The sequence below is a fragment of the Conger conger genome, chromosome 12 (assembly GCF_963514075.1).
Source record: "Conger conger chromosome 12, fConCon1.1, whole genome shotgun sequence".
NCBI classification, from domain to species: domain Eukaryota; kingdom Metazoa; phylum Chordata; class Actinopteri; order Anguilliformes; family Congridae; genus Conger; species Conger conger.
In genome coordinates this window covers 24,551,952-24,568,898 of record NC_083771.1, presented here as the reverse complement: position 1 = coordinate 24,568,898, position 16,947 = coordinate 24,551,952, and the positions used below count along the sequence as shown (strand labels likewise).

The window sequence follows — 16,947 nt, the reverse complement described above, 5'->3', positions numbered from 1 at the left end:
TATTTGCTGGGAAAAAAGAACTTGCTAGCTATAACTAGCTCGATAGCTATCTTTTCAAACATAACAGTTCTTGAGTTAGCTAGTTAGCTAAGCACAATTTCTGTAATTCATTTCTGTAATTACAAAATAAGTTTTGTTAGCTGGCTATGTTGCTTAATGTTGCTAATGTAATCGTTAAATGTGACACACTTCTGTGGTGAGAGGGGAACTTTTGAGGAGGTGAAAAATTCACTTGATGGTGTGAAATAAACCTTTGCCTGCCACCATCAAGACACATACAGTGGGAGCAATAATTATTTGATCCCTTGCTGATTTTGTAGGTTTGCCCACTTACAAAGAATGGAACTGTGTAGAATTTTAATCATAGGTACATTTTAACATTGAGAGACAGAATATCACAAAATAATCCACAATATCAACATCATATAAATGTTATACATTTATTATCGTATTTTTGCATGAAATAAGTATTTGATCCCCTACCAATCAGCAATAATTCTGGCTTCCACAGACCAGTTCGTTTCCATTAAGAAGCACTCCTAATCTCAACTCATTACCCAAAACACCTGTGTCAACTCGTTACATCGTTATGTAGCTGTATAAAAGACACCTGTTCACACAATCAATCAGATTCCAACGTTTCCACCATGGCCAAGTCAAAGGAGCTGGGACAAAATTGTAGACCTGCACAAGGCTGGGATGGGCTACAAGAAAATAAGCAAGCAGCTTGGTGAGAGGTTAACAACTGTTGGAGCAATTATTAGAAAATGGAAGAAACATAAAGTCACCGCCAATCTCCCTCGGTCTGGGGCTCCACGCAAGATCTCGCCTCATGGGATATCAATGATCATGAGAAAGGTCAGGGATCAGCCCAGTACTACACAGGAGGAGCTTGTTAATGACCTGAAGGCAGTTGGGACCACAGTCATGAAGAGAACCATCAGTAACACACTACACCCTGAAGGATTAAAATCCTGCTGCGCGTGCAAGGTTCCTCTGCTGAAGAAGGCACATGTACAGGCCCGTCTGAAGTTTGCCAAAGAACAGCTGGATGATCCAGAGGAGGCTTGGGAGAAGGTGATGTGGTCAGATGAGACCAAAATAGAGCTATTTGGCATCAACTCGACTCGCCGTGTTTGGAGTAAGAGAAATGCTGAGTACAACCCCAAGAACACCATCCCCACTGTGAAGCATGGAGGTGGAAACCTTATGCTTTGGGGGTGTTTCTCAGCTAAGGGGACAGGACGACTTCATCGTATCGAGGGGAGGATGAATGGGGCCATGTACCAGGAAATTTTGGGCGACATCCTCCTTCCCTCAGTGAGAGCACTGAAAATGGGTCGTGGATGGGTCTTCCAACATGACAATGACCCAAAACATACGGCCAAGGCAACAAAGGAGTGGCTCAAAAAGAAGCATATTAAGGTCCTGGAGTGGCCTAGCCAGTCTCCAGACCTAAATCCCATCGAAAATCTGTGGAGGGAGCTGAAGCTTCGAGTTGCCAAGCAACAGCTTCGGAACCTTAAGGATTTGGAGAGGATCTGCAAAGAGGAGTGGACCAAAATCCCTCCCAAGATCTGTGCAAACCTGGTGGAAAAACTACAACAAACATCTGACCTCTGTGCTTGCCAACAAAGGTTTCTCCACCAAGTATTAAGTCCTATTGTTCTATGGATCAAATACTTATTTCATGTGAAAATATGATATTAAATTTATCAAATTTATATGATGTTATTGTGGATTATTTTGTGATATTCTGTCTCTCAATGTTAAAATGTACCTATGATTAAAATTCTACACAGTTCCATTCTTTGTAAGTGGGCAAACCAACAAAATCAGCAAGGGATCAAATAATTATTGCTCCCACTGTATAACTGGAGACAGCCTTCCCTTTCCAGTCCCATGGATTCCTATGGTGGCTGCTCAATGGTGCGAGAAGCCAAGAGTGTGATGGTTTAGTGAATCACACTCTTGACACACATCATCAGCTGGAGGATTGTGGCAGAGCACTATGGTGGCCGTGACTGTGTGGCAGGGTGATGTCACTGCCAAGATCCTGGAAGCACTACTTCACCTCTTCTCCAGGAACCCTGGCTTTTTAACAATGCAATAGTGTCACTCTGCCATGAAGTAGAGACTGGCTGTGAATTCTAGCAAATAATGTCTTCGCTTCCTCCAAAATCTACCACAACTACCCTGTACTGAAAACACAGCCCCAAATTGAAATGAGCTGTGTGCACATTATGACTAATACCAGGGTGATTTTAATCAAAATCATTTGCCGCTTGATAAAATGTAAGAAATACTGTATGGAAAAAAAACACAAAACTGTCTCGGTTTTGACACTGAACTGTGAAACAGATGTGGTTAGACAAGAGGGAAGTTGTTACACTAGCTTTGGAATGGTGAAACAATACCGCTCTTCAGTTCCATGAGTGTGTGACTTTTTGTCCTCAGTTCCAGTGTTCGCCTAGCACCACACTACTGCACCACACTACACACACCCCGCTTCCCCCACTCTCCGGCGACATTCAGACCCCAATGAAAGAGGAGACTAGCAGACCTGGGTCAAATACGTAACTGTTTTGAATTCAAATGTGTTTTTTTGCTTTACTGAGCTTGTCTGGGGAGTAGGGAATTGGATATGGAATACACTCAAAAATGGCAAACCCCGCCTTCTGGTCCTCTTGGTTGCCTCAAGTGCACCAGGCTAGATCAATCGAACACAGAAAGGTATTTGAATCCTAAACAGTTACATATTTGACCCAGGTCCGGCGGTTAGTGTAGAGCAAAAGGAGCTGCCATTGTTGTTTGAGGACAGGATGTTGGTTTGAATCTCACAAGGCCATTTCAGAACATTCAAACTCAATGTATGTTCATAGCTATTGAAACAAACTTCAGTATTTTTTTCAATTAGATCTGCTGCCTTTATTACTTTGAGTTTTTATAAATGTTTATTTTCATGGATATGTCTGCTTACCAGCTTAGCACTTATTTATCTGTTCTGCTGGCCAGTGCTTAGCATTAATCTGTGTATTTGGGTCAAAAGGAAATGAGGGACACTTTGAAACATTTTATATTCTTAGCAAGGGATCAACATCAAAGAAATGTGCACTTTGGAAGGCGCATGCGGTTTGTTTCATTGACACGTCATTTGAATTGGCTCATTGTTAGTTTCCGGGACCAGCTGACAAAATAATGCACTTTTTTTTGTAAAAAGATTTCGTTGTTCCAATCCCTTTTTTGGACAGTTTCTATTTTTATTAAAGCCTTTCTGAGAAATATGGTTCACGGTTGAAATAAATGTGGCAGTTCTTATTTAAAATTGTAATAATCTCCTCATAATGTCTCTAACTCTGTTCCAAGTTTGTCGCATTACTATGACAATGTATCAACATCCTGAGAAAGGTTTGTTAGGTGGCCAATTGCAACATCAGTATTCCGGCAGATGCCATAGCAGAACTATTGAAAAAAAAAAAAAGACATTAATTCAAATATTTTATGTCTATTATTGTGGTGTGCCCTTGTCAATAATTGTATGATGGACGTGGATTGTGAATTTTTATCTTCATAAACATAGGCTACATAAATTTTAAAAATAAATAAATAGTTATTTAGCTGATGCTTTTATCCAAAGTGACTTACTGTTGATTAGACTAAGCAGGAGCCAATCCCCCTGCAGCAATGCAGGGTTAAGGGCATAGCTCATAGTGGCTATACTGGGGCTTGAACCACCAACCACCCAGTCATGTTATTTATTTTATGATTAACCTTTAGTCAACCAGGAATGTCCCATTGAGATTTAAAATCTATTTTTCAAAAGAGACTTGGCAGCAGCACAAATAATTACAAACAAAAAGATTCATAAAAACCACAAAGTTCACTAACAAACATAAATACAATATTAAACTAGGTAAATAAGAAAAACAGGCCTGTGAAAACATTGGCAGACCATTGAATTTGCCTCTAAATTCTTCCTATGGGATTTGAAGGCATCTAATGAGACCTGCTCTTAAATTTTAGGTTCTTTAGTTCTCATTAGATGCCTTCAAATCACATGGATTTAGAGGCGAGTTGAAATACAGTTTAATATACCTTAGCCACTGGGCTACAGTCTGTCCTACAGTGGTAATGCTACAGTGGTGTTATCACAAGCCTCATACAGTTGAAAAGCATAGTCTAAAGAGGCATAGGACTGAATCCAGGGTGCATTAGTGCCTAGCAGAAATCACGCAACAAGGGAGGGTTTCAGCCAATGAGATTGTCTATTTCACAGCGTACCAGGAACCTCCTCTGTGACCATGCCTCCTGTAGTAGGCTTGCTGCAGTCACACACGAAGTGTACTCCTCTCCTGTACTGCAGTCCACTGGTACTCTGTGGAGTACAAAAGATAGCAGATTCTGCATGGACATTAAAGTTATTCTTTCTTTATTAAACCTTTATTTCACCTGGAAGTCTCATTGAGATAAGAAATGTTGTTTCTAAGGGAGATCTGGTTGCCTACCCACTCAGGATATTGAATGAGTTGGGCTAGAAAGTACCATTTGATATTCCAAATGGAGGAAAATTAGTTAAAGTTTAAATTAATTTTAAGATGCATAACCTGAATCCAGCCGTGAAAATACACAGCGTAAAATGTTATGATTGTTAATGTTATTCTAATACGCATTGAGGTTGAAGAGCAATACTTGCCGTAAAACACTGAAGTCAGATTTGGTCACAACCCCCATTAATACATGATTCATGTTTTTATTCACGGTTATGATGCTCAGTGCCTGACTGAAATGAATCATGGTCATTACTGGAGGAAGATAGATTTCCTCAGAGTACATCTGTTCAGCAGATGAGTGAGAGAGATTCCAGGTTCTGGGAGGCTATAAAAAAATATATTATTCCTGATTTATCTTGGGAGCTTTAATCAAAGATGGAAAATAACAAAGGTTCCACGCATCTGTTGTCTTCTTGCATCCTCCGCTTTCAGACCATTTCTGAAGAAATAGTCTTCAGCTGTTTCCGGAAGGGGGTCAATCCTGAAATAAAAATAAATAATAATATGCAGTGTGAGCTCATAACACATTTCCACATTTCGAATGTTTGGAAAAAAATAATACCAGTTGGCATTTATAACTCAAAATGCACACGTGTTTCCCATTATTACAATGCCCTCTACCTTATCCAACAAGGATCAAAGACATTTATCAAAGAAATTGCCATTTGATTGGTGGTTTTTGGATCTGTCTTTATGAACTGTGTTTGGAGTGCAGATAAAAGTTGTTTTAAAATGCTACTTCATTGTTTCGTTTCAAACCAAATGTGCTTGTGTATAGAGCCAAAACAACAACAGTTGTGTCATTGTCCAAATATTTACCGACTGCAGTGATATAATTTCCTGATTTAAATGTGAAAGATCCAGCTGTTTGTATCAGTATTGTATGGCCAGTCACCCATAAAGCCTGCTGTCTAAACAGTGCAGGCGGCTTGCTTCTTTCTCCCCTCACCAATTAGCCTGGTTTCTGTGGTTCAGTTGGCTAATCAGCCATAAGCATACACGCTAATGCATCCTGAACATGTGGAGGATTTCCGTCTGTAATGGCATCCTGATTTCAGAAATCCAGAGATGACGTACGCAAAAAGCCTCAATGTACCCCAGCCCCCTATAAAATATGCCTAAATGGCCTTCTAATGAGAAGCATTCTCTTAAATCGGTTCTGGTAAATTCTAGTTTATATTTACCGAGAAAGTACGTCACAATTTGATTACTGTGTCTCCATAGACTCTTTAAAAGCGCTCTTAATAATAAATGCTATCAATAATGCTTCTTGATATCAAAGGCCATCCACTTATGAACAGCATATCAGATTTTTTTTTTTTTTTAAATAAATGAATGAATCCATGAAAGTTGTAGTCTTATTATAATAAAATAAAGGCCTAATTTGTTGTTGTCTCATTAATTGTCTCATTATACAGACCACACATCAGTTCCAAGTTCCAGGAACAAATAAAAGTGATTATGAATCAGGTATATGTGCTTGTGGTATTTATTGTGCTACTGAGAATATAAATTCCAGAAAAAGAAAAACGGAATAAAAATAGATGGTTGAAGAAAATGTTGAACAATGCAGAACTGCATAGGTAGTGCATTTGTCCTTTGGCCAAAACATTTTTCCTAGCGAGTTCACTGCTGTTCCACTGAACATGTAGCATCCATCTCCTGCTCTAAATAGCTACACTTTTTGCTTTTAAGAGTCAGACGGTCAGATATGTAAATTTAAAGTAATGGTAATTCACTACTACTTGTGTTATCAAGGAGGTTTGTCAGCATTTTAAGAATCTCAGGTCAGTCTAGTCTAGACAAATGGACATGATACTATTATGTTCCAGATTATAATCACAAATTATAATCACTTATTTTGTGCTTTGTTATTAATGTATGAATGTCTGTTCCTCTTACATCTCGTATGGATGACTCAGGCGGACTTGGTAGATTGTCATTCAGAATTAGAATTGGGTCCCCTCTTGTTAAAATGTCATGTGTGCACAGATGTGTTTTCAGTTTTTTGCTGTCACATCAGGAGGATAACATATTTTGGCTTCAGGCTTTATTTTGTAAGATATTTTTGCGAAAGCTCTGCTTTGTCTTAGCAAATGCAGCTGCTCTCGCATGCCTTTACCTCATTTGGTAGTTATGTAGGGTACTCTCAGGAGCTACATAAACTCCAACAGGCTTTTACCAACACTGAGATGTTTTGCAGTTTTCAGTCCAGCGCAAAAACAAGTTTGTGTTTCTAAGACACGTTTAGGCAGCTTTGTATCTTACAAAAGCAAGTTTAATTTCCTCAGTGAATCTAAGAGCTCAGGGCACTTGTTTATTTAGCTATACTTTGATGCCGTTTTCTCAAATGAGCTTACGCTAAATAAATATATAACCCCTGGGCCATACACAGACTTGTTTGGGGTGTATTCTCACAATAAAGAGGGGCACTTTTCATGCCCAGTCGGAGGCAGCTTTGACTGGTGGGTTTTTTGGGTGCACAGTAGGCCTAACTTGACTATATAGTGTATACAAACACTGTTGTTCATTCTTTATATCTGAAGCTAAGCTACTCTAATAAACTCTTTGTTTTAATCCCACCTATAGGGGGACAACTTTGTTAATAGTACAGTATACATACTGTTCATGCATACATAAGATACATAAGGCAACAGCATTTAATGTTCTATTTTTTAATTATATAGTTTGGCATATGTTGTTGTGCACATGCCAGCCTAATCGAAGGCAAGACATTTTGTGATGAACTTCCTGATGACATCACTTTGCTGTGGGTTCTGAATTAAGTTGAAGGTTGTGAGAATTATAGTCCAGTGTGCACTTATTCCATGGGAAAGAGGACTCTTGTGATTTGGAACGGAAGTTGGAGAAATTGATCCTTACATAAGTAGGAGTGACTTTCTGTGAGATACGGTCACTCCTTGTCATTTATTATTGCAATTATACAACATCTTTACCAATACGTTTATAAATAATAATAAAAAGACTTCAGGAACAATACAGTAACTCTGTACAAAATTCTGCCAGAATGGAGTGCTTCTGCTAGGTTATGAGTTTATGGTGTTTCTGTGATACAATTCATCAACCTAAGCATAGCTTTTGCGAAATTAGAAGTGACTTATCATGTGATGATGTCTCTCTTCTGAATGTATCTCGGCCAATCACAATGCAAGGTCGGAACTAACTGTTGCATAATGTTGAAAATATAACTGAATACCCAAAGAATGGACACTCTTATTGCGCAGAATCCGGGTGAAACCACATTATAGCCTTCAAAATGGAAGTCATGGAGATGGTTACATTGCCTATTAAATAATTACAAACACATAACTGGTGGTGGGAATTGTGGGGAAAAAAGAAAAAACCACCCTAACGACGAAGAAAACCATGATGTGAACCAGGTATATAATTTAGAATTAGGTGGTGAGTTAAAATTTTATGCAGTCTCTTTAACATTATAGTTAGTACCATATGGTTCTCTATGTGATACCTCGTGTGGTTTTTAGCTGTAACTGGAGGAATAAATCTAAAAACGTCTAAAAACATATAAAAACGTTTCTCATTAAGACTGACTGCGCTCATTCTTTATCAATTTTACAGTTTTTTAGTTCAATTCCTTTCCGTGATTCCTTATCAGAAGCAAGCGGGGAATCACGTGAAGAGAGGAGAGCATGAACTAAAAAATGTGATGAACTATTCACTCCATTAAGTCATTTTGAGTCAATGCTGTGGAAATACACATACACAAATATGCACGCATGCACATACACGCATACACACACTCACATATAGTATGAATGCACACACAGAGACACATATGCACGCACGTACACAAACACACACACACATATGCGCATACGCACACACACACACACACACACACAAAACACACACACTGGCATACAGTATGCACACATACATACACACACACGAACCCTGAAATACAGTATGCACACACACACACACAAATCATTTAACAGGTCCAAGCACCACTGCAGTGTGCACTATTATAAACGGTATTTCGCTCCCCAGTGCTGTAATGACCGTTGTGTTTTCTCTTCTCTTCGGCCCAGGGGCCTTCATCATCTGCTGGACCCCGGCGTTGGTGTTGTTGCTGCTCGACGTGTTCTGCCCCAGCTGCAACGTGCTGGACTTCGAGAAGTTCTTCCTCCTCCTCGCCGAGTTCAACTCGGCCATGAACCCCATCATCTACTCGTACCGCGACAAGGAGATGAGCGCCACCTTCAGGCAGATCCTGTGCTGCCACCGCTCACGTCAGGAGAACGTGAACGGGGCAGCGGAGGGCTCCGATCGTTCTGCCTCCTCCATCAACCACTCCGTCCTGAGCCCCGCCCACAACCACGACCATTCTGTCGTCTAAAACCTCTCCTGTTGCTTTGTTGTTGTTGTTATTAAATACCCAGACGGTATGCTAAGAAATGCCTTCCCACTCTTTTGGAGAGCAGAAAAATGACTGGAACGTGTGCCTTTTTAGTAATTTCTTTTCCCATTAGAATGGAAATATTGCTGTCCTATTGATACTCCATGAACTATTGAAGCAGGACTAATCTGAGATGGGAAGGATCTGGACATGCCAGGATGAATATTCTTACTAGTATTCTCTTTGTTACTCTATTGTTGGTAGAGCCTATAGCATCTTACCAGGACCAATTCAGTGGATTTAGTAGTATGTGTAGCTTGTATTATTATAATTTTTTTTATCCCTGAATAAAACTCAGTGTCTTAGTAGTTACGTAAGAAATACTGACTTGAATTCATGTTAATTATTTTTTGGGAAACAAATTTCTGTTTGATTGAGCTGTGTTATGATCTCCATTTGGGGGACCACTGTTTTTTAAACTTGCATAACATTCGTTTACACTCATGGTTTTAATTGTTGATGTAACTGTATTGATAACTGATCCAGTGAAGAACAGATCATGAATCATGCATTTATCTCCGTTCCATAAGCATGCATGCGATAGTACTGATACCGTCTTTTTGATACATTCCTTAAAGGATTACAATGGTGGTTGATCACACTTTCTAGGTTTTTATGTGCTACTTGCACAAGAGGGCATTGAAGAAACCTGATGAAAGTATTAAATATGTCCGCTCTTTAGTTTTGGAGCAATAGCTGTGTTAAATGTATCATCCTATTTTAAACCGGTTGAGAATGGTCTCCTCATTGTGCGTCACACAAGGATAACCACTCCCTTATCCACGCAGTTTGCACTGCTGGCCTACAGGCAAGGCAATGCTAACATTAGCTAGCTAGCTAGTTTGCTTTCATAAGGTGATGTAATTGATAACGTTACCTAGCTAGTTTGCTTTCATAAGGACGTTATAGTTTTGCTTTTATCTTAACTTGGCTAGCTATCTACTAAGTTAGCTAGCTTGTGAAAATTCAGTCTCCGAAGATGAGCACGTATCATGGAGATTTAAGGTAACAAACAACAATGTGTGGAAAGTGGGGGCACGGTCTGTCAATCATTGCTAATTGACAATTCTCAGTACCACGCTCAGACATTTTGGGTTAACTTTGATAGTGGGAATTTAGGCTTAGAAAAATAAGTTTTAAAATACATTTAAATGACTGAATAAACACATGCACATTTGCTTTGTTATTGCCTAAAGACAATTGGCAAGTGTTGCATTCAACCACCATGTTAATCCTTTAACCAGCATTATATATATAGTACAAAATATATTTAAAATATATGGAACAAAATGTAATTTGTCTTTAACTTTGAAACATACACAATTATAATTCTGTCTTGGTCTTTACTTCACTTACTATATTCATTATGTGCGTGTGTGTGTGCGCATGTCTGCATGTGTGTGTGTATGTGTGTGTTTGGGTGTGTGTGTGTCCGTGCGTGCGTGTGTGTGTGTGTGTTTTCAGGCAATAAAACGAGAGTGGAATAGTGGTTAACCTCAGTTGGACAAACTGGCTTGGTGTGTGTGTGTTGTCTGTGTGTGCTTTCAGGCGAGAATTGGTTGTACAAGCATCAAACTCTGATGCTGCAAGACGATCATTAACCTGTGTCACTCTTTCCATTAAGAAAAAAAGCCTTTATGAATGAACCAAAACAAGCGTGTCCTGACACTGTTGTCATATATTACAGTATAAGAAAATCAAGTACTTTATGTTTTACAAGAAAGGCCAGAGCAAAGTGAAATGGTTGCAAAAGAGGCCAACAATGGGGTGTAGTTTCTGTCACTGGTATTAATTTATATGAGGTTAATGATAATAAGTGTTCTTGGCGTGACATACTGTAAATGGTTTGGATGTGCTAAATGACATATTACAATTTGCCCCTTGGACCTTACAAAAAATTCATCTAGTCACAGATGGTAAAGTGGAAGAAAGACTATTATGCTCTTTTTAGTGGGTATATATGTCCCTGGCCCTGCTAGCCTGATTGGGCTAAATTGTTAGCAGACTGCCTGGGCTAAGTAGTGTGCTAGCTAGCAGAACAGGCTATCTAGGCGGCTATCGAGCTGACTGTGCAGAACAATAACACATTCTCCAAAAGATGTCAATGTACAGATGATTTGTTTTGAGTATTTTCTTTTGGAGATGTGCAATATTCATTCCATTATCTAAAAGGAAGATACAGCAACATTTATTCTGCAAACTTCATGCAAGAGGATGATTTGTTAAACCAACTGCCATTTTTCCTGTCCAAATCTTGGCAGCTCTATCCAGTTGAGGACATATTTCTCAACAGGCAAACAAGCTCTGTGTCCCGCAGGGGGCTGCTGAAAAGATGTATTGTTGAACAGTTGACAGAGAAATTAAAATTGTGAATGAGCTAATGAGATCTTTACGATCACTGCTTTGAGTATTGGTGACAATAAACAGAAAAAGGTTCAGTAGGTCTAACCTTTGGATTCTTAGGGTGGGAGTGTCAATGTCCAAGGTAAAAGGTAACTGGGAGCAATATATCAGGTTCATCTCAGGATCAAAGACAGGCTTATTTACATGGAAAAAGCGAATGAACTGCAGGAACTCCTTGTCTCTTTCACTGAATATAAAAGAGTGATTTATAAGCCAAACCTTCCTTCATGACTCTGACTGAGGGAGAGAATGAGATTTTTAAATTTTTTTATTTCCATACCCACAGGATGTACCTGAATCCAGTCTGTTCTTGCCGCTGAGTGAAAGGGATGTCACATTGTCATTTGAGAACCGGATTTCCCAGAATTGCTCTTGGTACGCAAAAAAAAAAAAAAAGTTCAAATTTCTGTCTGGCCTGGTGGTGCCATATGAATCGTGTTCTGTGTGTTGGAAGTGATCATAAAATGGCTGGTATGTTAAGTGTTCTGCGAGTGTGGATCCGGAGGACAGTCTGACCACAGTCTGGCTCCTAATTTGGGCTGAGTTCCTAAATCTTCATAGCTGAGACTTACATTCTTCTGCATTTTAATTACTCTTTACAAACATCTAAAGAGAAACAGTGTTGCTGCTTCAAATCAAGCCAGAAATGATGCCAACACATTGAAGGCCAAACTCCATTGTGTCAACTGTAAATTCAAGCAATTTGTGTTGTGTTTAATGTAGTAGAGCTTATTGTTATGAGTATAACCTGATGTAAAAACACAGTCACAGGAGTACAGTCAGGAAAAGCAGAAATATAGAACACACACTTTTCACAATCATCCCCTCTGTAATGCGAGTGAGGGTCGTATGGAGTTTAAGGTCTGTGCTGAGCACATTAGGGTCCAGTTTTACCTCCCTCCCCTTACTCCGGGCTCTGGGGTTGAGTGTGCTGGCTGGGGGGACCAGGAGTGAGGGAGTGTGGGTTTGTTTTCTCTGGCTTTCCAACAGCACCTCCGCCATTTCCCCTTCTCCCTCCTCGCGGCTGTAATAACGTTAAGTGATTCCTCATGCCTGAGCCAAGGCTGTTTCTTTGTGTTCCGTCGTGTTCACCTGCGTATGAATTATATTCATGTTTTTTTTCTTAAACGCTGAAATGATTTCATCATATACTTTTAAAATACGATTGTGTTAAAGTGACTTTAGGTCAAGGTCATAAGGTCAAATATATACCTGATATATAAAGTGAAGGGGGCTTCTGAATTCCAGCAAAAAGGGATTTATACACTGAAATACAAAATCTCACTATGGTTTGAACATCATTCTGTATAATTAATAATTTTCCACTTGGGTTTGTAAAATACAACCATGCTGAATGGACAGTAGAAGTTACATGTGTACCTTCTGAATGATATAGAAATAGAACACAGTGTTCCTTTTCTGGCAAAGTATGGTAATACTTATGTATGTAAATAAAACAGTGTTGACGCCTTAAAAGTTACAGGTTTATTGAAATCTTGTGAAATTGTTGTGAAACAGCGCCATCTGTCTCACATATTTTTAATGCCAGCAGTGCAGGAGCCACATACTGTAACTATTACTTAACAATAACTTTGATACATACTGTGTCAATGCTTTAAAAAAATCACTCATTGCAAAATAAAAATATATTAGTGTATTTATGATCACTATAATATAATTGAACAACTGAACAATAATTGAACTACATAAACATCTATGTAAGGACATACAGTATATTTACGACATCCATAGAACTGTATTCTGAAATGCATAAGGTAAATACCGATGAAAAAATACATGCATGTGTGTATATTGCTATAATCAGTGTGCATGTGAATGTGTTTCATATAGCACATCTGTGATCACGCTGAAAAAAATAAAACATAATGCCCTGCCAAGGTTTCTCATTAGGGGACCCTTCAATAATTGAGCTTCATGTCAATAGCACATTCACCTTAATGTAAATGTCAAAGCAGGAACCTTTAATTGTTTGCTTAACATGATGCCTCCACTTGAGCAAATGCCAAAATACATTTATATTTGTTTAATAGTTACAAAGCATCAGACACCCAATAAAAATGTGCAAATAAAAATTGGGTGTATTAATTCTAGTCGGAAGATCGAGCACATTTAGTGACTAATGGGGATCCAAATAAAGCAAATAAACTATAAACATCCCAACAAGATATTGTAATGATTTTGGTTATAACCACACCACACCAATTTATTCAACGGCATGCGGATTGCTAGCAAATTCATTTCAGGTAGCACTATGGATGGAGTCTGTAAAAATATTGAATTGCTTACATTTCTGGCTCAAACTTCTCTCATGCTTGGGTCAATACTCGAGACTCCAGATCAAAATGAAAATGAAAGCAGCCAAAATATCTTTTAACTGGTGAAAATTCAGCAGTGAAGTGGACATTGTTGCTTCACAGCAAGACGGACCGATGGATTGCCAATCTGCCCAGGGTGTGTTCCTGCCTCTCGCCCAGTAAGGTCCTGCCCTTCCACATCCCAGACCAGGAAGAAGCGTTTAGATAATGGATGGATCATCAAAGTTACTGAAGCTCTTTAAAAAGGATTGTTGCATGATAACTGCAATACAGTAAAGGGATACAAGTACAGAAACTATATGAAGACATCCCATTGTGGAATAACATCATGAACAACAGAAGTAGACAACAAAAAGCTTAAAGTGATTATGTGCCATTTTTGGAATACAACCCTTTCCATATAAATTATGGCGTTTTGACTCAAATATGCTTACATATATTAGTGAGATAAGTCAGTATTTACTATGTAAACTGCACATAACAGCCAAATAGATTTGAGTGAAGTTCACACGTGTCAGCATTGTCCTCGCTCCACTTCCCAGAATAGCAACAGATGGGTATATACGTACACTTGTGTGATTAAAGCAAACACAACAACAAAAATAAACAACACGCAAAAGGCAACTATTATATGTGGTCTAACACTGACAATATTCCACTCTCCTGCTGGTGCTTGAAACCAACTGTTTGTTGGATGAAATGTCCTTCCATAACAGAGATAATCACCACAACAGGAATGGCATTTCTTTGGTAACCACATTTACTGACCTGGGCTCAACACTCCAAGGCCACTACAGTCAAGGACCTCTAAACCCTCTGTTCAAGTTTTCTTCAGTCTAACACAAAATGAGTTTGTGGTCACCCAAGACAGTGGTCATCTTCTATGATTCTTGCCCATAGCCAACATCCTCTCTACTATCATATTGCAAAGACAACCCTGGTGTAAAATCCAGCTATGATCAACTTGAAATGAACAACTACCAGCTGTTTCAAAACATAGCTTGAGCTGGACAAACCATGTTGAGTACAGAGCTGTTCTGAACTGGTCAACCAGCTATCAGCTGTTTCAAGACCAAGCTTGAGCTGTTTTTTTTTCAGCAGGGAAATGTACTCCTTGTTGACGGATGGTGACCGCCGGGCCCGTGCTGGGTGTCCGTATGTAGGAAGGCTGGAGCAGAAAGGGGCCTCTGTGGTCCTTCAGGGCTGGCTGGCGTGGAGTGTTTGCTGGTGCATGCGCTCCAGGATGCGATGGATGCTGGCGAAGCTGGGCCGGTCGGTGGGGTGTGTGCTCCAGCACAGCCTCATCAGGCTGTAAAGCTCCAGAGGGCAGTTCTCCGGGCTGGCCAGGACGTTCCCGTCCCGCACGTAGTAGATGACCTCCTCGTGGGCCATGCCGAAGTAGGGCTGCATCCCGTCGGAGAAGATCTCCCACAGCACCACGCCGTAGGCCCAGACGTCCGACTCGCTGGTGTAGCGGTTGTAGAAGATGGACTCCGGCGGCATCCAGCGGATGGGGATGGCATCGTTCTCATTGGCCTTGTAGTAATCCGCCGAGTAGATGTTCCTGGAGAGGCCGAAGTCGGCGATCTTCACCGTCAGGCTCTCCCCCACCAGGCAGTTGCGCGTGGCCAGGTCGCGGTGGACGAACTTGCGCTCTGAGAGGTAGGCCATGCCTGCGGCCACCTGCTGGGAGATGTACAGCTGGTCCAGGCAGGTGAGGCGGGCCGGCTGCAGGTCGGGGGAGACTCTGTGGTCTGATAGGCTGGTCGGCCGCAAGTTGGGGGAGACTCTGTGGTCTGATAGGCTGGTCGGCCGCAGGTCCGGGGAGACTCTGTGGCCTGATAGGCTGGCCTCGCTTGTGCTTCCCTGGGGGCCTGGGGAGCAACGCCGCAGGTACTCATTCAGGTCTCCGTAGGCCATGTACTCAAACATCAAACACATGGGCTTCCCTACCGCACACACCCCTGAGAGAGACCATGAGAGCGAGAGAGAGAAGGGTAAATCACTGCAAACATTGTAATACACAGAGCAACATCTGTCCGTCACATCACAAATGTATTTACAAATCCATTTTTGAAGGACACTCCAGGCCAAGGTTTTGTCTCGTGAGCACCAATACAGGGAGAGGGGTAGGACTCCAGATGCCTTACAGAAGGCTTGTTATAAGAGGAAAAACTTGTCAAATTAGATTCGCAAATATGTAAGAATTGTCCAAATCTTTGTGTGTGCATTAATGGGACAGGATTAGAGGTGTGTGGGTGTAGTTACTGTAACGTGTGTGTGAGGCCCAGGGGGCATACCGAGGAGCCTGACGATGTTGGGGTGGTCAAACTCGGCCATGAGTGCGGCCTCTCTCTGGAAGTCATTCTGCATGTCAGCAGAGGCCTCCTCCTTCAGCATCTTCACCGCCACCATGGTGAAGGGCTCAGCCGGGAGCAGGCCCGGGGCCCTGAAACACACAGGAATGCTCAATTAGGGGCCCTGAAACACAGGAAATGCTCAATTAGGGGCCCTGAAACACACAGGAAATGCTCAATTAGGGGCCCTCAAACACACAGGAAACGCTCAATTAGGGGCCCTGAAACACACAGGAAACGCTCAATTAGGGGCCCTGAAACACACAGGAAATGCTCAATTATGGGCCCTGAAACACACAGGAAATGCTAAATCACAGGCCCTTTAAATAAATATTTCAAAACATGATTTTCAAGTAATTTCTTCATATTCATCATATGTGTCCTATTTGTCACCTATTTCAACAATAACAACAGATACTTCATATTTTTCACTTTTTGGACAATACAATAGACTTACACTCAGTGAGCACTTATTTATTATACTCATTTTTTATACGTATTGGTCTTCTGCTGTCCTATCCACCTATCCATTTAAGAGGTGTGACACGTTGTGTATTCACAGATGCTCTCCGCACACCACTGTTGTAATGCATGGTTATTTGTGTTACTGTCACCTTCCTGTCACCTTTGACCAGTCTGGCCATCCTCCCCTGACCTCTCTCATTGAGGCGTTTCTGGCTGCAGAACTGCTGCTCTCTGGATGTTTTTTGTTTTTCACACCATTCTCTGCAAACTCTAGAAACTGTTGTGTTGAAAATCCCAGGAGATATTCAAACCACCCTGTCTAGCACCAACAATCATTCCATTCCAAAGTCACAAAGTCACAAAGATCACATTTCTGCATTTTTCACACACCAGTC

The 16,947-nt window shown here is 40.6% G+C and overlaps 2 protein-coding genes across 2 annotated transcripts in view; one reads left to right on the top strand and one right to left on the bottom strand.

The window, feature by feature from the left end:
• lpar1 (lysophosphatidic acid receptor 1) overlaps window positions 1-10,325 on the top strand; it is a 29,976-nt gene extending 19,651 nt beyond the window's left edge. The window contains exon 3 of the mRNA XM_061263278.1: window positions 8,624-10,325. Coding sequence (XP_061119262.1) covers window positions 8,624-8,931 — 308 coding nt within the window. The 3' untranslated portion in view covers window positions 8,932-10,325. The remainder of the gene's footprint in view (window positions 1-8,623) is intronic.
• A 2,547-nt stretch (window positions 10,326-12,872) lies between these two features.
• Window positions 12,873-16,947, bottom strand: part of musk (muscle, skeletal, receptor tyrosine kinase) — a 49,778-nt gene continuing 45,703 nt past the window's right edge. The window contains exons 16-17 of the mRNA XM_061263279.1: window positions 16,031-16,179; window positions 12,873-15,694 (exon numbers count right to left, since the gene is read on the bottom strand). Of these exons, the coding sequence (XP_061119263.1) occupies window positions 14,928-15,694; window positions 16,031-16,179 (916 nt within the window). The 3' untranslated portion in view covers window positions 12,873-14,927. The remainder of the gene's footprint in view (window positions 15,695-16,030; window positions 16,180-16,947) is intronic.